The 20,670-nt window shown below is 34.8% G+C and overlaps 4 protein-coding genes across 4 annotated transcripts; 3 read left to right on the forward strand and 1 right to left on the reverse strand.

Moving 5' to 3' along the window:
* Window positions 1-2,966: 2,966 nt before the first annotated feature.
* LOC133333548 (adult-specific cuticular protein ACP-20-like) lies at window positions 2,967-3,591 on the reverse strand. The gene is made up of 2 exons (XM_061541861.1): window positions 3,243-3,591; window positions 2,967-3,178 (listed from the first exon to the last, which is right to left on the reverse strand). Exons 1-2 carry the CDS (start codon window positions 3,589-3,591, stop codon window positions 2,967-2,969), a joined length of 561 nt encoding a protein of 186 aa, XP_061397845.1.
* Window positions 3,592-3,961: 370 nt separating this feature from the next.
* LOC133333559 (adult-specific cuticular protein ACP-20-like) lies at window positions 3,962-4,692 on the forward strand. The gene is made up of 2 exons (XM_061541872.1): window positions 3,962-4,424; window positions 4,499-4,692. The coding sequence occupies exons 1-2, from the start codon at window positions 3,962-3,964 to the stop codon at window positions 4,690-4,692; spliced, it is 657 nt and encodes a 218-aa protein (XP_061397856.1).
* A 3,628-nt stretch (window positions 4,693-8,320) lies between these two features.
* On the forward strand, window positions 8,321-8,955 carry LOC133333560 (cuticle protein 19-like). Its single transcript, XM_061541873.1, has 2 exons — window positions 8,321-8,666; window positions 8,729-8,955. The coding sequence occupies exons 1-2, from the start codon at window positions 8,321-8,323 to the stop codon at window positions 8,953-8,955; spliced, it is 573 nt and encodes a 190-aa protein (XP_061397857.1).
* Window positions 8,956-9,935: 980 nt separating this feature from the next.
* On the forward strand, window positions 9,936-10,645 carry LOC133333562 (putative cyclin-dependent serine/threonine-protein kinase DDB_G0272797/DDB_G0274007). Its single transcript, XM_061541874.1, has 2 exons — window positions 9,936-10,431; window positions 10,494-10,645. Exons 1-2 carry the CDS (start codon window positions 9,936-9,938, stop codon window positions 10,643-10,645), a joined length of 648 nt encoding a protein of 215 aa, XP_061397858.1.
* The last annotated feature ends 10,025 nt before the right edge of the window (window positions 10,646-20,670 follow it).

Consider the following 20,670-nt stretch of genomic DNA (forward strand, 5'->3'; position numbering starts at 1 on the left):
TATTATAGCTACTACAATGGGAATGGATATATACTAATTTTTGGAAGGAAGGTTTGACACCACATGAGAAAATACCAAACAATGGGGGATACCATTATATGGGGCTACACGGAAAATTTTACCAACATTGCTAATTTTTGGTAAAGAGGTTTTCATCAGATCATCCAAAATAAAACATTACAGTCACTATGGTTGAAACACTGGAACAAACTCCCCAAAATGCCGAATATATCTCAAAGAGTGGACCAATATAGATAATTTTAGTGCGATTCATTCTACCAAATAAGAACGAACAGCCGATAAGATTTAGATAGAGGATATTTGGAAACTTGAGCGAATATAAAATTACACCCAATTACCGAATACTCAGGGGTAAAGTTATGTACCGAATACTTCGGTCAATATTGATATTATTAATTAGGGAGATTTTCTGCTCAATAAGTATTCCTAATATTAAATTAGAAGCAATTCTGTTGAACATTTTCAGTATCAAATATCTTATAAGTAGTAGAAATGTATGTTGGTGGGTATAACAACAAACCTAAAATTCCGAAAATTAAACATAAACAATATTGCTAGGCAAGGCAACGTTTGCCGGGCCCGCTAGTGCAATAATAAAAGTAGATTGATTATTTAATATCTAACAAGAGGTCAAAATGGCCGATTTTAGGCAATGTAGGTATAGCACATGTCAATACGGGGAATGCAAGAGGGTGGGGAGCAGCTACTATGATTAATAAATGTGGTACAAATTTCTATGTGGTACAAAAAGTCACCAAATTTTAAAAAGCTGTGCCATAATATGCACAATTGATTTTGTACTCGAAATTGAAAAACGGTCAAAATGACCGCCTTCGGCAATCTAGTGTTAAAGAAAAATTCTTATTTTTTATGGCGAGCCTGATAACTCCTCACTGGAACATTGGAATCCGAAAATTTCAAAGGTGTTAGAAAGAGTACAGCTCTCGTATGAACTACGATTATTGACTTCTAAACGTTCCAAAATTTTAAATCGATTGGGTTATTAGTTTTGAGTTTTGTATTTTTCAAAGACATTTCCCTATCCTTTTTTCGACTAAGCGCATTAAAGTGACACGAAACTTAATTTTACATATATTATGTCAAAGAATAAAGTATTCTACGTGAAATTCCACTGCAAGTTCCAAAACAAACTATATATTTATATTCAATAGTTTTTAAGAAATGTACAGTATAAAATTAAATGAAGTCAGTAACAAAATTGTTGTTATTATAAATAATTTTATATTATAAATTTCTTAAAAACTATTTAATATAAAGGCCCCTTCAATGAGTCGGTTGAGGGTTAAAGTTGTATACCAAAATATTCCTCGATATTTTATCAGTAATATTGCCGAAGATGCTATATACACAAAATACATGGATTTCAAGAAATCATAATTCGAAAATTATCAAAATTCTTGAAAAGGGGGAATATTGTCCCGCCTTTTTAGGTTGCTCCCGACGTAAACTTCCGAAACGCCGAAACACGTATCTCCTTTTTTAGCCCTTCTTTCATAATCTGTTGGAGATTCCCGGTAATTATAAAAAAATGAGATTTGTCGCAGATTTGTTATTATAAATAATTTTATATTATAAATTTCTTAAAAACTATTTAATATAAAGGCCCCTTCAATGAGTCGGTTGAGGGTTAAAGTTGTATACCAAAATATTCCTCGATATTTTATCAGTAATATTGCCGAAGATGCTATATACACAAAATACATGTATTTCAAGAAATCATAATTCGAAAATTATCAAAATTCTTGAAAAGGGGGAATATTGTCCCGCCTTTTTAGGTTGCTCCCGACGTAAACTTCCGAAACGCCGAAACACGTATCTCCTTTTTTAGCCCTTCTTTCATAATCTGTTGGAGATTCCCGGTAATTATAAAAAAATGAGATTTGCCGCACAGTGTAATTTTTAGAACGTATATGTGTTATTCAATGAGAAGCTAAAATACCAAATTAAAGTCAAATACCAAATTAAAATGGAAAAACGTGTCCAAACCCCCCAGAATACCGAATACTGGGATACCGTAATTATTATTAATATTTTTTGGTACGGAGATATGCTGTACAATGAGAACCCAAGAAGCCAATTCAGTTGGAAAACCTGAAACTAGAGTCAATATTAATAATTTTTGCTACGGAGATTTGCTGTAATGTATCGGACAATTTTTGGCTGGTACAAATGTCACACCTAAAACTCTAAGTCTGCTCAAATAAGACTTTCAAGATTTAGAATAGATTTAAAATTAGATTTTAGAATATGCGTTATAACAAATTCTAAACAGTAACTCCATAGTGACTGCATCAGACTTTGTATTCTGCGTAATTTAATTTATATGAATCGATTGAGAATTTCATTGAAGTTAATTAACGAATCAAATGAATGAAGCGGATAAAATTTTAGCATAACATGAATATAAATGTGACATGGCAACAATGATTTTGAAAGTATGTTGGCATACTTAAATCGAATCAAAAAGTGATTCTTCATACTAAATATTTTAGTATAACTCCTATATCGGAGTACATACATAAATATAATTAATATTTTAATTATATTTCTCTAATTTTTCACACAAAAGTCTATTTCTATTAGAGTTTGATTACAAGTTATGGTAGACACAAATGGTAGATCAATTCAGCTAGTCGGGAAATGATGATCGGTATATTAAAAGTTGGATCTTTATCCCATATATCGTGGTGTTACAAATTTTTGGACCAGTCAAACATATTATACCCTCACAAAATAGTGATACATTGTATATAAACCTTAAATTGAAAATGAAACAATACCGTATCATATTAAAATTGCATTTTTTTATTTTTATATATACTATTTAATAATGAGGTATCACAATTTGATGGGGGCAAGAAAGTGCATTCGTATCATTCATAGAAAACACACAATGTCATCAAAAATCCATTTTCCATTCAATTCTAATGTAACTTGACTTTGGCATAACTAGTAGCATGACCATGACCATATCCGTGACCATAATCATGACCAGAGTAAGCACCATGATGATGATAAGTTTCAGGATGGTGGACATGACCCAATTTCTTGACCACGGCATTGAAACCATGATGACCATCGGCATGATAATCAACAACACGAGTGGTGCCATCGGCTTCCTTTAGGGTGTAACTGCCTATAAAAAATAATAAAGTTCTATGAATGAAATATATATTACTAATACATATTTTGTTGCTTACCCTTGACATGATCACCATCTCTGTGTTCCCATTGATCTTTCATATCACCAGTTTTTGAGTCCTTAACTCCGTATGCGAATTCATACTGAGGATATGAATGATAATCATGACTATGGTCATAACCAGCATCACCGTGACCATAATAAGCAACACCATGACCATAATCAGCACCACCATGACCATAACCAGCATTTCCATGTGCAGACCAACCATGTCCATGACCACCATGACCATAACTATCGCCATGTTTGACGACGGTGGTATAACTGCTGGCTCCACCATGATGCAAATTGCCGGCAGCAGCTAAGCCGGACAAAGCCAAAAAGGATCCAATGCTCAAGAATTTCATAGTTCTAGCATTTAATGATTTGCTTCAATTTAGGAACTGATGTCTTTTACGTGCATAATCACGACTATTTATAGTAAAATTGTTCTTCTACATCTTACAAATTCTTTAGCCAACCTTTATTGTTAAATATGCTCATATTAAAATTTGAAAGGTGTATTACAAAGAATTGGGTGAAAACGCATAAACTTGACCTTTTTAATTAGTAATAACAAAAATGAATCATAATGAAGCTTGGCTCAAATTGTAAACATTTAATAGTTCTTAACATTTTTGGTATAAATAACTAAGATAAAATAAGCAAACGGTATCAGTTCCGAATCTGTAGCAAATCATTAAACACTCGAACTTCTTTTCATTACTGGAAATCATTATGAAATTCTTAAGCATTGGATCCTTGTTGGCTTTGTCCGGTTTAGCAGCCGCCGGAAATTTGCACCATGGCGGAGCCAGCAGTTATAGCACAGTGGTCGAACATGGCCATAGTTATGGGCATGGCGGCTCAGGACATGGTATTGAAAGCGGTCATGGTTGGTCTGGACATGGAATTGCTAGTTATGGCCATGGTGGTGCTGGTGAAGCCAGCAGCTATGCCTCCGTTGTCAAACATGACGATAGTCATGGTCATGGTGTTGAAAGCGGTCATGGTTGGTCCGGACATGGATACGCTTCTTATGGTCACGGCGGTTCCGGTTATAGCCACGGTGGTGCTGATCATGATTATGGCCATGATTATCACTCATATCCCCAATATGAATTTTCATATGGAGTTAAGGACTCAAATACTGGTGATATGAAAGATCAATGGGAACATAGAGATGGTGATCATGTTAAGGGTAAGAAAATTATTATAAAGATTATTATAAAGAAACATATTTTTATTGTGTGTAACATTAATTTTCTTTACTAGGCAGCTACACCGTGAAGGAAGCTGATGGCACCACCCGTGTTGTTGACTACCATGCCGATGGCCACCATGGTTTCCATGCTGTTGTCAAGAAGTTAGGTCATGCCCATCATCCAGAGACTTACCATCATCATGGTGATTATGCTGGTCATGGTTATGGACATGCCACCAGTTATGCTAAAGTAAAGGTACATTGATTTGCTGAAATTTGAAACTTGATACTCAACTGAAATGTAATTACTCATCGAAATAAATGTCGAATTTTAAATTGAGGTTTTTTTATTATTTATCGACTTATCTCTGGATTATTATTGGACAAGAACTGGGTGTCCGTTCGATGTTCGGTAACAATTTTGGTGGGATCATTAGCAAAATTTTCGTACCGCGGGCTATCGTCAGGCACTGAAAACATTTAGGATTGAATGTCATACTTCTTCTGTGATATTAAGCCCTCATTATTTTCAGCTTTTTGTGAAAAGGAGTAAGAGAAGGACAAAAGTCCACCATATGATAAAAACTTTGTATATATATATATATATATGTTATATAAATCTGAACAGTATATTTTCTCTATACAGACTAATTGGTCTTTATTCAGACCTGTGGTCTCTCAGCAGACCTGTGGTATCTATGCACTTCCAGTGGGTCTGTTTATCTTTTATTTGTCTTTATAAAGGCATACAGACCAATTGACTATATTAATACTTGTATTTTATATACAGACATATTGGTATTTAGACACACTCATTGTTTCTTTACAGACCTCTGGTCTCCCTGTAGACCTGTGGTCACTAAACACTTTCAATCGGCCTGTGCACATACCATTACATAAAGTTATATACACCTGTGGTATCAGTACAGCTTATTGGTCTTTATAAATGGAATTATATGGTAAATGTCTTTATAAATCCAACTGAAAATTCATCGGCTATAATGAAAAGGCGATTTAGAAAAAAACGCCAAATAATTGGAGTAAAAATTAATTATATATTAAATGCTATCTTTTCATTCAATGCTAAATTAAGTTTATTAATGTTGTACGAACCTTTTATTGTCAAAAATAAAAAACATGTATTTTTAAGTATCTCAATTCTCTTTATTTTCATTAAAAGAATTTTGTAAAAAACGATTTTACACAATTTTAAACACAATAAAGTTATATTTCAAATTAATGTCCTGAAGTTCAATTTGGACCATTTTTGTGGGAGTTAGCGATTTTTGAAACTGAAATTTTAGTATTTTAATATAGAGTTCGAGACTTTAGGGTAGTATAGGGAAGCTAGGGGATTTCAACGAAACTAAACCCACATCATTCTAGACTTAATTCGCCAAGCTGAGTCTAGATTCTATTAGATATGTTGTTGAATTTTTGCAAAAAAAAAATCAGTCTATAAATGTGGGAATTCGTGATCAATATATAGGTTAGATCGGATAATGTTTTGTCAATGCTCTTATATAACAATACCCCCCGATGTTCGGTATTTTGAGGATTTTTACACGTTTGTGAACGTGTTTGTAAGCAATTTTTTACATGTTCGTAACCAATTCGTGTTTGTAACAAATTACCCCTACTACAAATAATTTATATTGGCCTAGTTTTAAATGAATGAGTGTCAAACACTTGTATGAAATCGAGCAAAATATGTATGAAAGCTATGTATAAATGGACGTATTTGAACACCATTTGGTATGTTGCAGCACAGTGCGCTATCCAAAATTTATTTCGAAACAAAATCCAATATACGTTATTCTAGGTCCCCTTTGTTACCTTGTGCACTAATTCATCCAAATCGGACAACCTTTAGTTATTTAAATGAAATCGGATAATAAAATTCAGATCTGAACCAATTTCAAACTAAAAAAAACATTCTAGACTTAATTCCGTACCTGCTGCTAATTTTCGTGAATATAGAACAAACATAGCCTCCTCAGTGTTCCATTTGCATAAAATAGGACGGAACTATATATGTGATTCCGATTCCAACTAAACTTCGCGCACAACAATCAGGACCTAATTCACTATTCGGTGTAAAATGTTGTCTCAATCGGACAGGTATTGACATTATAGTGCTCAAGTTAAAAAAAAATCGGACAAAACTATATATGGGAGTTATATATAAATCTAAACCGATTTCAGAAAAAAAACTTCGCACACACAAATCAGAACCTAATTCAGTACTCTGTACAAAATCGGAAAAATATTGGGTGTTTGGTGCACCATTTACATAAAATCGGACGAAACTGTATATGGGAGCTATATCTATATCTGAACAGATTCCAACATATCTTCGCATACTTCAAACAGGACCTAATTCAGCACTCTATGCACAATATTGTGGTAATCGGACCATAATTGAGAATTTGGTGCGCCATTTACACAAAATCGGACGAAACTATATATGGTAGCTACATCTAAATCTGAACCGATTAGAGTTTGATGCACCATTTATATAAAATCGGAAGAAACTATATATGGGAGCTATATCTAAATCTGAACCGATTTTATCTAAATAAAGCACCAAACTACCAACGTCTGTCCGATTAAGATAACATTGAAATCGGTTCAGATTTAGATATAACTCTCATATATATTTTCGTCCGATATTATGCATATGGTGCACAGAAGAGTTTTTCCACCTAACATACAATATAGCATAGCGTATTGGATTGAAATCCCTTTATATGGTTCATATATAGCTTCCTTATATGTTTTCATCCGATTTCATCTAAATGGTGTATCAAATAACTAAAATTTCTCCGATTGCGACGAATTTGTGCATAACGCACCAAATCGAACCTAGAATAACGTGTATTGGATTTTGTAAGACGTATGAAGACGTAGATGTAACCGCTCTATAATTTCGTCTTAATTCATGCAAATTGTGCACCGAATAGTAAGCGTTTCTCCGATGGAGATAAATTTTGGACAGCATACATACCAAATGGTTCCTCAAATACGTCAAGATTTACATATAGCTCCCATACATAATTTTGCTTGATTTCATAAAAATGGTACACCAAAGAACCCACCTCTGCCCAATTGACCCGCAATTTTTCATAGATTTTAGAAATTTAGTTTTAAATTAATTCAAACATCTATGTAGTTCACACATTCAATTTCGTCCGATTTCATTCCAATGGCCCTCTAAACATGCTGTATCGGTTCTATCTGTAGTATATTGTAAATATGAGCATCTATTGTATGTACCCAAATGATGAAGTGCCCCGTCCGACTTTTGAACTTTTCTTATTGGTTTTTTAATTTTTTCGTCGGTAAAAACCTCCCAAGCGCTCATCGTCTATGGAGCTCATGACTACCACTGTTTGAGGGTTCATTTTTCTGGGACATTATCCAGAAACCCGACATTTAGCCAGTTTTTGTTTGGACAGTATTTCCGTCTTTTCAAGGTTAGGGCTAACTTATGAATTTAATACTAATAGAAACATATATAGTTTAGGTCGGAGAATCAAGTAATTAATTTGTTATTATCTATACTAAGTAATTGTTATTTGTTGCCATATTTCAATTTATTTATTGTTTGAAACATTTTAAGTGCATTTCTACTTAATATGTGGAATACATTTATTCCTTCATGCTCATAAGTATTTAAAATTGAAAGGTAAATTACAAAGAGAACAAAAAAATATGACGTATTTAATTAGTAATAACACAATAGAATCAAAACAAAGGTTATTTTTAGAAAATATGCAGTTCAGTTCAAATCATTTTCGTATAAATAGCCAAGACAGAACCAGCAATTACATCAGTTCCCGAATTTCAAATAATCATTTCACATAGAATTACTTAGGTTTTCTTAAATCAGTATGAAATTCTTAATCCTTGGAGCGGTTTTGGCATTGTCCAGCTTGGCTTCGGCTGGTAGTTTATATGGACATGGTGCAGCCAACAGCTATGCCACAGTAATCAAACATGATGATACTTATGGTCATGGCAGCCATGGCTGGTCGGGACATGGAGTCGCTGGTTATGGCCACGATGGAGCTGTTTATGGCCATGGTGGTGCCGGTTACGGTCATGCTGGATATGGTTATGATCATGGCGCAGATTATCACTCCTATCCAAAATATACATTTGAATATGGCGTTCATGATGAGCACACAGGTGACATCAAGGATCAATGGGAACATAGAGATGGTGATCACGTCAAAGGTAAACAAATAATTAAAAAAAAATCTTTCGTTTTATTTCGAACACCTCAATTTATTTTATAGGTAGATACACGGTAAAGGAAGCTGATGGTACTACCCGCGTAGTTGATTACCATGCCGATGGCCATAATGGTTTCAATGCTGTGGTCACGAAATTGGGTCATGCCTCTCATCCCGAAAGTTATCATCATCATGGTGGCTGGGAAGGTGGTCACGGATATGGTCATGGATACGGTTATGGCCATGGCTATGGTCATGCCACTAGTTATGCTAAAGTCAATTTGCATTAAATTGATAAAGAAAATGGATTTCTGAATTTATTTGCGGCACCTGACTATGAATGATAATATTTTATGATTTTTTACAATATCATATTCCATAAAATTTAATTATTACCAAATACATGTATCTAACTGCAATTACCAAAAACATATGTTTTAATAGGCCTTAATATACCAATCGTCATATTTCGAACATCCAAAAATTTGTACACTGAAGAACATACGGAACTATTCCTCAAAATGAACGATCGTTACTAGGCCCGCTTCATTAGTTCAGTTTTGCTCTCGCTCATCTAGTTCCTTCAAATCCAATCGTTCATATTCATCTTCCGGTTCATTGGACGAACTATCTAAATTGTACCAATAAACGATTGAACTAGAAGGAATCATGGAACTGTCGTGGAGCATAAAGAAAAAGATTTAGATTTTCGAGCTTCTAAGGTTCTTAGCGGCCATAAGAGATGCATTGGTGGAGATATAAACTTCTACTTAAATTCGTCACATTTTTGTTTCGTCCCCACTCAACTACTTCAACGAAAGCCGTTCAATATGTGGGTCGTAATCAAACCCACCCTTATACCATTCATACATTATTTGGTGGCTTATGTCACTCGTAAACCGTTTGTTGCACCAATTCAAATGGGTTTCAGCTGTTGTATGTTACCACCGTTTGTTGGCAGCACCATCATCGTGTACTGCAATGTTGTAATCGTGGCAAGAGAAATGCAAACGCATAGCCAGCCACAAAACAAGAGAAATAAGTGAAATTTTGGTGGGGCAGAGGCAACGCTACAGCTACATCAGCACCAAACTCCAAACCGAATATGTGCGAGTTTTTACACTAATCGTGTTTTTGTTAACTATAAATAAACGAGTGCAACCACAAATTAGTATCAGTTTTCGAAGTAAATTCAATTGCAACACAGAGAACAGCCCTTTTTCCCAGGCCCAGTCGTGAAAGTGAAAAAGTCAACCAAACCGCCAACAACATGAAATTTCTAACATTTAGTTTTGTTTCATTGGCTGCAATTTGTGGCTTGGCCAGCATTGCATTAGCTGGACCAGTCCAACAACAGCAATACCATCATCATCTGCAACAACGACATAGCTATCAGGGCAAACTTTACCACAGAAGTAGTAGCAGCAACAAAAACGAGGTTTATGACAGCATTAGCTATTCGTCCTCAGCTGGAGTTGCCAAGAATGCTGATAGCGAGGAGAAGCCGAAGGAGGAAAAAAAATGCAAAAAACAGGAAAAAGATGAAGATCACGTGGAGAAACCCATGATGAAGGAGGAGGATAAACAGCAAGAGAAACGCCAAGCGGAAACTCACAGCTCCTTTGAAGATCATCACGAGCACAAGAATCACATTCATCATGACTACTATGTCCAACCTAAATATAAATTCGAATACGGTGTTAAGGATGAAAAGTCGGGAGATGATAAAAATCATTGGGAAGAACGAGATGGTGACAAGGTTAAAGGTAAGTTTTCATCACCTAATTTCATATTCATAATCCGAAATTAAAATGTTACTCCCCAATAGGTGGTTACATTATTAAAGAAGCCGATGGCTCTACACGCATAGTTGAATATACGGCCGATCATCACAATGGTTTTCAAGCTGTTGTGAAAATAATACCAGCCGAAAAGAAGGAAGAAAAAGGAGGAGAAATTGATTTGTCGAAATATTATTAGGTAGTGTCTAGAAAAAAAGGATAGTAGTCATCATTTTACATAGGCGTAAGGTTGTTTTATTTTAGCAAAATATCATTAACTAAAATTACATAGTTTATTGTATAATAAGTAGCCAATCTAATAAATGTTGTTCATGCAAATCGAAATATATTTAGCGAATTTGGTGCACCATTTACCTTTAATCCGACGAAAATACATATGGGAGCTCTATCTAAAATTGATTTTTCCCAATTTCAATAGGGTTCGTCCTTGGGTCAAATAAATGAGCTGAACAAATTTCATCAAATTTGAATCATAAATGCGACCTGTACTTTGTTTACAATTTAACATGGACAGACAGACGGACGGACATGCATAAATCAACTTGGAAAATTTTTGTTGATATAATTCGAACCTACACTGATTAAAGAATGTCTCTACAAAATTTCAAGTGAAAATCTCAAGAACTCTTGAAGATATAGCCGATTTATTGTGTCAGCATCAAGTGACGGCTGAAGGGCTTCTCAAACTTTAAACGCGTTTTCCTCTAAACATTTTTTTGCGAATGGCGGGCATGATAACTCAAAAACTAATAATTCAATCGGTTCCAAATTTTGCAACGTTTCTCTGGGAGTGTATAGCTCTCGTATGAACTAGGATAAAGTCAATCGGTGAAGATCTTCCTTATTATTTAACTTGGTTTTTGGTAAAAAATCGGCGATTTTCCAAAAATATTTTTTCAAAGGTCCACCATTTTGTTAATTTTAGAGCGAAGTCAATAATCCTAGTTCATACGAGAGCCACACATGTACTCTTTCTAACGCCGTTGGAATTTTCGGATTCCTATGTTCCAGTGAGGAGTTATCATGCCCGCCATCAAAAATAAGGACATTTCTTTAATTACAAAAAAACAACAACAAAACAATAACAAAACTTTTTTGTAAATTATTTTTCTTCTCTTTTAAATCTTCAATTATATATGTTCAAAGTTACAAACCTTAACAAGCATTGGTATTGATTTACCAGCTCATTGAAAATCTTGAAAAATTAAAATAGTGAATGGGGGGGGTTCCCTTAAAAGGAATCCCCCATCACATAAAAGTCTTTCCAATCCTCAAATTACTTCCGAAACGATCTTCTTGATGCAACCACCTCTTTTTTAGAGGATTACCAGTGAAGAAAATTTTACAGGACTTGACGTGTTTTTCCGGTCTTTACTCATCTAGACGTTTCCATTTGGATGATTGGGGTTTGGTTTCAATGTCATATACACACCAATGTTTCGTCACAAGTTATGATCATTGTGAGGTAATTTGGATCAACGATGACGATGGATAACAGCTCCTGAGCGATGTTCATGTGATGTTGAACATCGCTCAGCAATTTTAGAAAAATCTTCGTTGCTGCAAGTAGAGTTGGGCAATCTAGTTCACTTTCTGTCCCTGGTTTATACCAGGGCTGTCCACACTAATACATGCAAATGTTTGTTATTGTATTTGTTTCAAATACACAATCTTCAAATTTATGTTTCTCTCTACTGCGATATAAATTGTAAAAACTTGTATTTCAAATTTTAAGACAGAAGAACATTTTGTATTCAATGCAAATATGCTTGTTAATGTTATATTTTCCTATGTAAAGATAGATTTGCTTCTGTTTCGCCAATCCCCATTATATTGGTCACATATTTCGACTTTTTCGGAATTAATTTTAGCCAAAAATGTCCTAATTATACCCTTTACCACACTGTGGTACATGGTATTATGTCTTTGTGCATATTTTTGTAACAGGCAAAAGGAAACGAGATACACACATGGTTCCTTTTGAGAATATGCATAGAATCACTTTCTGAGTCGGTTTATGCATGTCCGTCCGTCAGTCCGTCTGTAGATGTTAAATTGTAAACAAAGTACAGGTCGCATTTATGATCCGATTTGGATGAAATTTGGCACAAGTCACTTATTTGGCCCAAGGACGAACCCTATTGAAATTGGGAAAATCGGTTCAGATTTAGATAAAGCTCCCATATATATTCTCGTCCGATTTAAGTAAATGGGGAATCAAAGTCCCTCTATATCTTTCGATTTGCATGAAATTTGCCATAAAGTACTGAATTAGGCGCAAAACGATGTGTGCCAAGTTTCGAGAAAATCGGTTCAGATTTAGATATAGCTCCCATATATAGTTTCGACCGAGTACTGAATTAGGTCCAGAATGATGTGTGCTAAGTTTCGTGAAAATCGGTTCAGATTTAGATATAGCTAGCTGAAATTGATGTAGATGCTGTCATAGCTTCCATATGTATTTCGAATGGATGTCTGAATGAAATTAAAATTTTAACAATACGGCGACCGAATAGCGTGTAGTCGACTTTAAATCTGCCCGAATGAAATTAAATTTATCATAGGTTGCAGAAAGACTTGCGTATGTTCCTTGGAGGGGATACATATGTACAATATACCCAAAGTGGTGAAGGGTATCATATAGTCGGCCCAGTCCGACTTTACTGCCTTCCTTACTGGTTTTTTCGTTCCTATTTTGGGCACTGCTGGTTTATACCCAATTTTTGAGTTAGTTGGGTTATTTACCCAAGAATTTACTCACGTCTTTAAAGTATTGTAAAACTATCCATTTTTAATCGATTTGATAATAGGAATCCGGAAATGGGTTGCAAGATGTTATATTGCCGATTCAATATAGTAAATACCCATCTCTAAAAACGTCGAACATATGATCTTGGCGTTTTTCGCCTATTTTCGACCACAAACCATGTTCGAAAATAAAGAAGATCTTACCTAGTTCAATCAAAAGCTATGTGCATAATGAATAACGTGTTGAAAATTTAAACCGCTTGGAATATTAGTTTTTGAGTTATTGTGACCGAAATTCGTGAAAACACTGTTTCGAGAAAACCGCGTTTATAGTTTGAGAAGCTATATCTTCAAGAGTTGTTGAGATTATTACTTGTTGTTGAGATTATTAAAATAATAGGTTCGAAATTGAGCCATATCGGTTCTTAATTAGACATAGCCCTCATATAATTATATCCCCATCTATTCCCTAATTCCTACACGATGTAATTAATCAATAATATATTAGGTATAGCCTCATATAACTTTGCCCTCTAATAGCAGTATTTTGAGGAATTTATAGACATATTCCACCCTACGATCCGTTATCAATATCGGTCTATTGTAATCAATATCGGTCATTGCTGAAATTTTTATTTGGTGTACATTATGGTTTACAATATTCGATTGGTAGAATTGTCTGTATACATAATTTCAAGTAACTGCCTGTTGGAGGGTATCAAAAGTACGAAACGGCCGAACATAACGTTTTTTTTCAATTGCTCCTTTTTGGGTTTGTATGATAAAAACAAAATATGTTTGTACCATTCACCACACTGTGGTACAGTCCATATGTTTGTAACAGGCAAAAGAAAACGAGATAGACACAAGATTCCTTTTGAGAATATGCATAGAATCACTTTTTAAGTCGATTTATGCATGTCCGTCCGTCCGTCTGTCTGTCTGACTGTGCATGTTAAATTGTAAACAAATTTGGCAAAGGTCACTTATTTGGCCCAATGACGAACCCTATTAAAAATGGGAAAATCGGTTCAGATTTAGATATAGCTCCCATATATATTTTCGTCCGATTTAATGTAAATGATGTACCAAAGTCCCTATATATCTTTCAATTTGCACGAAATTTGGCATAGAGTAATTAATTTGGTACAGTGTACTGAAATTGGTCTAGAATGATGTGTGTTAAGTTTCCTGAATATCGATCCATATTTAGATATAGCTCCTATATATCCTTTCTTCCGATTTTATTTAAATTGTGCACTAAAGACCCAAAGTTTGTCCGATTGCCACACAATTTGGTACAATGAACTGTAGTTAATATATGTTAATCTCTGGGAAGTCTCATTGAAATCGCTTTAGATTTTGATATAGTTTCTCCGATTTTACACAAAATTGTTACAAATTTTGCACAACGTACTGAAGTTAGTATAACCTAGAAGTTGGATCTAAATGCTTCACCTAGATGGGTCCAATCGGCACAAAATTTTGCACTACATACTGAAGTTACTATAACATAACGTGTGGTAAATTTAGTTGAAATCGATTTAGATTTAGATATAGCTTCTATATGTAGTTTCGTCAGATTTTAAGTAAAAGGTGCACCAAAGACCCAAAGTTAGGCCGTTTGCTACACAATTTTGTACAACGTACTCAATTTAGTTTAGCGTACTGTAAGAATCGGTTCAGATTTAGATATAGCTCCCGTGTATAGTTTCGTCCGATTTTAAGTAAATGGTCCAGCAAAGACCCAAAGGTATGCCGATTTACACAACATTTTGCACAACGTACTGAAGTTAATATAACCTGGCGTGTGGAAAATTTTGAAATCGGTGCAGATTTGGATAGAGCTCTTATATATATTTTCTCCTGATTTTAAGTACATGACGTACCAAGAACGCAAAATGTGACCGATATGCACAAAATATACTGAAATTAGTATAACTGTGACAAGCTTATATATATATATTAAAAAATTCGACGTCAGTTAGGATTCATCTGTTGAATATACCCAAAGTAGTGAAGGGTATCATATAGTCGGCCCCGTCCGACTTTACTACTTTCCTTACTGGTTTAACAAGTCCACAAATAGTGGACTTGTTTGGTATGAAGATTTTAACTCCCTGAGAATCCGAAATTTTACTTAACACCAATTTGGTTGATTTGAAATTTGAGACCAAGTGCCAAGGCAAAGTCCAATAATAAAAAGTTTTGCTAGAAAGTTTGACAAATTTTAATCAAGTCATGTACTCCAAGTAGCACCCTCAACTTCTAAAAAAGTCCGTTCAGCTGAAAATTATTTTCCTAAAATTATATAAACAACATTAAAACTTTTTAATTTTTATTACCCATTTGAATTATTTCATAGCCACTTAAACCGTTTTATTACCATATCTATAAGTTTATAGCCTTTTATTCAAGTGGCGTCTTTTAAATGTGTGTTAAACTATTTTCTTTCAGTTATCTGTTACGTTTCTAAGCTCCATTGAATACTCTGCGTTAGTTTATGGGCCAGTACGTAAGTGTTAAAACTCAAATTCATTCATCACCTAATGATTTTCTATTTTTCGAACTTCGTTTGGATTTCAAATCTAATTGTAAACTAATAAAGTGGGCTACCTGCGGCTTAAGTAATCGCAATAACTACAACAACAAAACCAAAACAATTATTTAAACGTAAATACAAACGAAATAAATTGTTGTTATAGCTGTGAAAAAATGTTTTATGTTTTGTTTTTTTTTTATTTTCAATCGTTTTAAATTTAGCCGCTAAAGAATGAATGGTCAGTTAGACGGACGAACGAACGGACGGTGGAACATATCGTGTTGTTATGGTTTAAGTACAGAGTAGTTTTTTTGTTAAAACAAATTATGGTTTTATGAATTTGCCTTACAGTCTGTTATGAATGTGTGTTGTTGGTAGGTTAGTAATATTAGCCACAATTACCCCCATTAAATTTGTGGCTAACATTTTCTTAGTTATGACCATTATTATACAATAATAGCCAGGCTAGCAGCCTCATGCGGCTAGTTTACATTTGAAATTGCATAAAGTTTTGGTATTTGTTTTTATTTTATTTTTTGGTATTTTGGTTAGGTCCGTTTGTAAAGTAGACCGACAGACAGTCAGATGGTTTGGCAGTGTCTAATAACTTAATTTGTTGACCAACAATTGCCCCAAGAGTTTTAAAACGTATCATATTTTGTTCCAATATTTTCCAATGGTAGGCGCACATGCGTATTTTTAAGAATTTATTTGCCAGCCAAGTTTGGGCGATGGGCGAACTTAGTTGAATGGTAATAATGGTGTGCGCCTTTATTTCGGTTTGAGGTGTGATAAGCTATGTTCTTTAGCACCTTGTTGAAAGTAGCCACTCATTATTGTTGTTGTTGCTGCTATGGGTTTTTGTTTCGGTGATCTTTTTCTTTTAGCCATGAACATTCTATTTAGTGGCATGGTATAGCTGACTAATTTTTTTCAAACATTGATTTATTTTAGGCACAGGTGTTAATCCATTCATTTAGAAGAGAAGGTAGTCTCTAGCGCCGTCAATTTGTCTAATTGAAAATTTAAAAAAAAAATGTTGTCGAGATAGTTGTTAATAATTTATACGAGTACCACTCGAAGCCTATAGTTTATCAGTTATTCAGATGTGAATTATTGTTGTCACAGTGTTACAAAACATAATTGGTCCATTACGCTATGTTAAATGTTTTAAAATTAGTGTAGTAGGCGGTATAAACCAATTGACGCATACCATTACCTCTTAGCATATTAAGAAATAAGTCTAAAGGTGTTGCATTAGGTCGGGTCGTTTATTTTGTACCATTTCTCATACAACTTCCATATAAATGGCAATTTCAAACGAGCATTTGAAAATCGGTTTGGTACAAAATACAGCTAATAACGTCTTCATTTAATAATGAATTGATATGTCATTTCTACTTCTATTTTTACCATTTACCAGAGTGTAATGTACAAAAGGAAACAAGAACCAAATAGCCACTTTTGATAATATATGTACATATACTAACTTTCTGAGTCGATTGAGTATAAAATGTCGTTATGAAGGTTTGTCCAAATCAGTTCAGATTTGGAATGATTTCGGAATGCGACAAAGTTTTGCACAGCCAAGTTTTTGGAACCCAGAATAACGTGTATTAATTTTTGTTGAAATTGATTTAGATATACATAGGTAAAGGAGTCTGCCAAAGTGGGTCCGGCAGTAAACGGCGAGAAGACCAAGCTGATGGTATCAACGCGCAAAACGTCCAGTAGACTCGGACCATCTGTGTAACTTGAGAACTTGAGAATCGAGGTAGTCAAAGACATTATATACCTTGGTACCGCCATAAACAAAACGAATGACTTGGCACACATCATTCTGGATTAAATTCAAAACGCTATGCAACATAAGAACTTGGTACATTATTTAGATTAAATCGGACGAAAATATGTATATCTAGATCTGAATCGATTTTCTCGAAACTTGGCACACATCATTCTAGACTCAATTCAGTACGTTATACCAAATTTCGTGCAAATCGAAAGATATATAGGGACTTTGGTGCACAATTTACATGAAATCGGACGAAACTATATATGGGAGCTATATCTAAATCTGGACCGATTTGCACGAAACATACCAGACATCATTCTAGGCTCAATTCAGTACGTTATGTCAAATTTCGTGCAAATCGAAAGATATATAGGGACTTCGGGGCACCATTTACATGAAATCGGACGAAACTATATATGGGAGCTATATCTAAATCTATACCGATTTTCTCGAAACTAAGCACACATCATTCCAGCATTAATTCAGTACGTTATGCTAAATTTCGTGCAAATCGAAAGACATATAGGGATTTTGGTGCACCGTTTACATGAAATCGGACGAAACTATATATGTGAGCTATATCTAAATCTGGACCGATTTTCACGAAATTTGGCAGACATCACTCTAGGCTCAATTCAGTACGTTATGCCAAATTTCGTGCAAATCGAAAGATATATAGGGACTTTGGTGCACAATTTACATGAAATCGGACGAAACTATATATGGGAGCTATATCTAAATCTCGACCGATTTTCGAAACTTGGCACACATCATTCTAGACTAAATTCAGTACGCTCTGCCAAATTTCGTGCAAATCGAAAGATATATAGGGATTTTGGTGCACCATTTACATTAAATCGGACGAAAATATATATGGGAGCTATATCTAAATCTTGAACGATTTTCACGAAACTTAACAGACATCACTCTAGGCTCAATTCAGTACGTTATGTCAAATTTCGTGCAAATCGAAAGTTATATATGGACTTTGGTGCACAATTTACATTAAATCGGACGAAAATATATATGGGAGCTATATCTAAATCTGGACCGATTTTCAGGAAACTTAACATACATCAGTCTAGACCTAATTCATTACGCTATGCCAAATTTCGAGCAAATCGAAGGATAAAGGGGATTTGGTACACCACGAAACATGGCAGACATCACTCTAGACTCATTTCAGTACGTTATGCCAAATTTCGTGCAAATCGAAAGATATATAGGCCCTTTGGAGCACAATTTACATGAAATCGGACGAAACTTTGTATGGGAGCTATATCTAAATCTGGACCGATTTTCTCGAAACTTGGCACACATCATTCTAGACTCAATTCAGTACGTTATACCAAATTTCGCGCAAATCGAAACATATATAGGGACTTTGGTACACCATTTACATTAAATCGGACGAAAATATATATGGGAGCTATATCTAAATCTTAACCGATTTTTCCCAATTTCAATAGGCTTCGTCCTTGGGCCAAACAAATGAGCTGTGCCAAATTTCATCCAATTCGGATCATAAATGCGACCTGTACTTTGCTCACAAAAATACATGGACAGACAGACGGACGGACATGCATAAATCGACTTAAAAAGTGTTTCTATGCATATTCTCAAAAGGAACCATGGGTCTATCTCGTTTCCTTTTGCCTGTTACAAACATATGCACAAAGACATAATACCCTGTACCACAGTGTGGTGAAGGGTATAATGAGCCTATTTATGGTTCCCGTAGAAGGGGAAGGCCACGAATTAGATGGAAAGACCAAGAAGAAAGTAGACTATATATGGGAGCTATATCTAAATCTGAACCGATTCCAACAGAACTTCGCACACACTGATTTGCCCCTAATTCAGTACGATGTGCGAAACTTCGTGCCAATCTGCCTTAATTTGGCTCACTGGTGCTCCATTTACATAAAATCAGATGGAAGCTATATCTAAATCTGAACCGATTTCAACAATACTTGACTCACGTTAGGATATACTAACTTCAGTACGTTTTGCAAAATTTTGTGGCAATCGCACCATTTTGCACCATTTACATAAAATCGGATGAATCATCAATCAGGACCTAATTCAGTACACTGTGCAAAATTTTGTCTCAATCGGACTAATATTGGAAGTTTGGTGCAACAATAAGGTAAAATCGGACGAAAATATATATAGGAGCTATATTTAAATATGAACCGATTTTCTCCAATTTCAATAGGGGTTGTCCTTGAGCCAATTAAGTGATCTAAGTCAAATTTCATCCAAATCAGATCATAAATGAAACCTGTACTTTGCTCACAAAAATAGATGCATGGACGGACGGAAAGACAAAAACTAAGAAAGTGATTCTATACATAATATCAAAAGGAACCATGGATCTATCTCGATTCCTTTTGCCCGTTACAAACATATCCACAAAAGCATAATACGCTGTAACACAGTGTGGTGAAGGGTAATTCTAATTCTGGGATATCCCTAGAAGATTTCAAGTGAAAATCTTAAGAACTCTTGAAGATATAGCCGATTTATTGTGTCAGCATCAAGTGACGGCAAGAGTAATTCTCAAACTTTAAACGCATTTTTCTCGAAACAATATGGCGGGCACGATAACTCAAAAACTAATAATCCAATCGGTTCCAAATTTTGACACGTTTCTCTGTGAGTTTATAGCTATCGTATGAAATAGGATAAAGCCAATCGGTGAAGATTTTCCTTATTTTCTGATTTGGTTTTTGGTCAAAAATCGGCGATTTTCCAAAAATATTTTTTCAAAGGTCCGCCTTTTTTTAATTTTAGAGCGAAGTCAATAATCCTAACCAGACATGTACTCTTTCTAACACCGTTGGAATTTTCGGATTCCGATGTTCCAGTGAAGAGTTATCATGCCCGCCATCAAAAATAAGGACTTCTCTTCAAATATATATGTGCAAAGTTACAAACCTTAACAAGCCTTGGAATTGATTTACCAGCCCATTGAAAATCTTGAAAAATTAAAATCGAGAATGGGGGGTTCCCTTAAGTTGGGTAATTTATCCCTTAAGCGCATACAATTTGATGTTAAAGCGTGAGGGTGGTATTCACATTTTAATACCAAATTGTCTGCGCTTAATGATTGTAA

The sequence above is a fragment of the Musca vetustissima genome, unplaced genomic scaffold (assembly GCF_032173495.1).
Source record: "Musca vetustissima isolate MV318-11 ecotype Yass unplaced genomic scaffold, APGP_CSIRO_Mvet_v1 utg26375, whole genome shotgun sequence".
NCBI classification, from domain to species: domain Eukaryota; kingdom Metazoa; phylum Arthropoda; class Insecta; order Diptera; family Muscidae; genus Musca; species Musca vetustissima.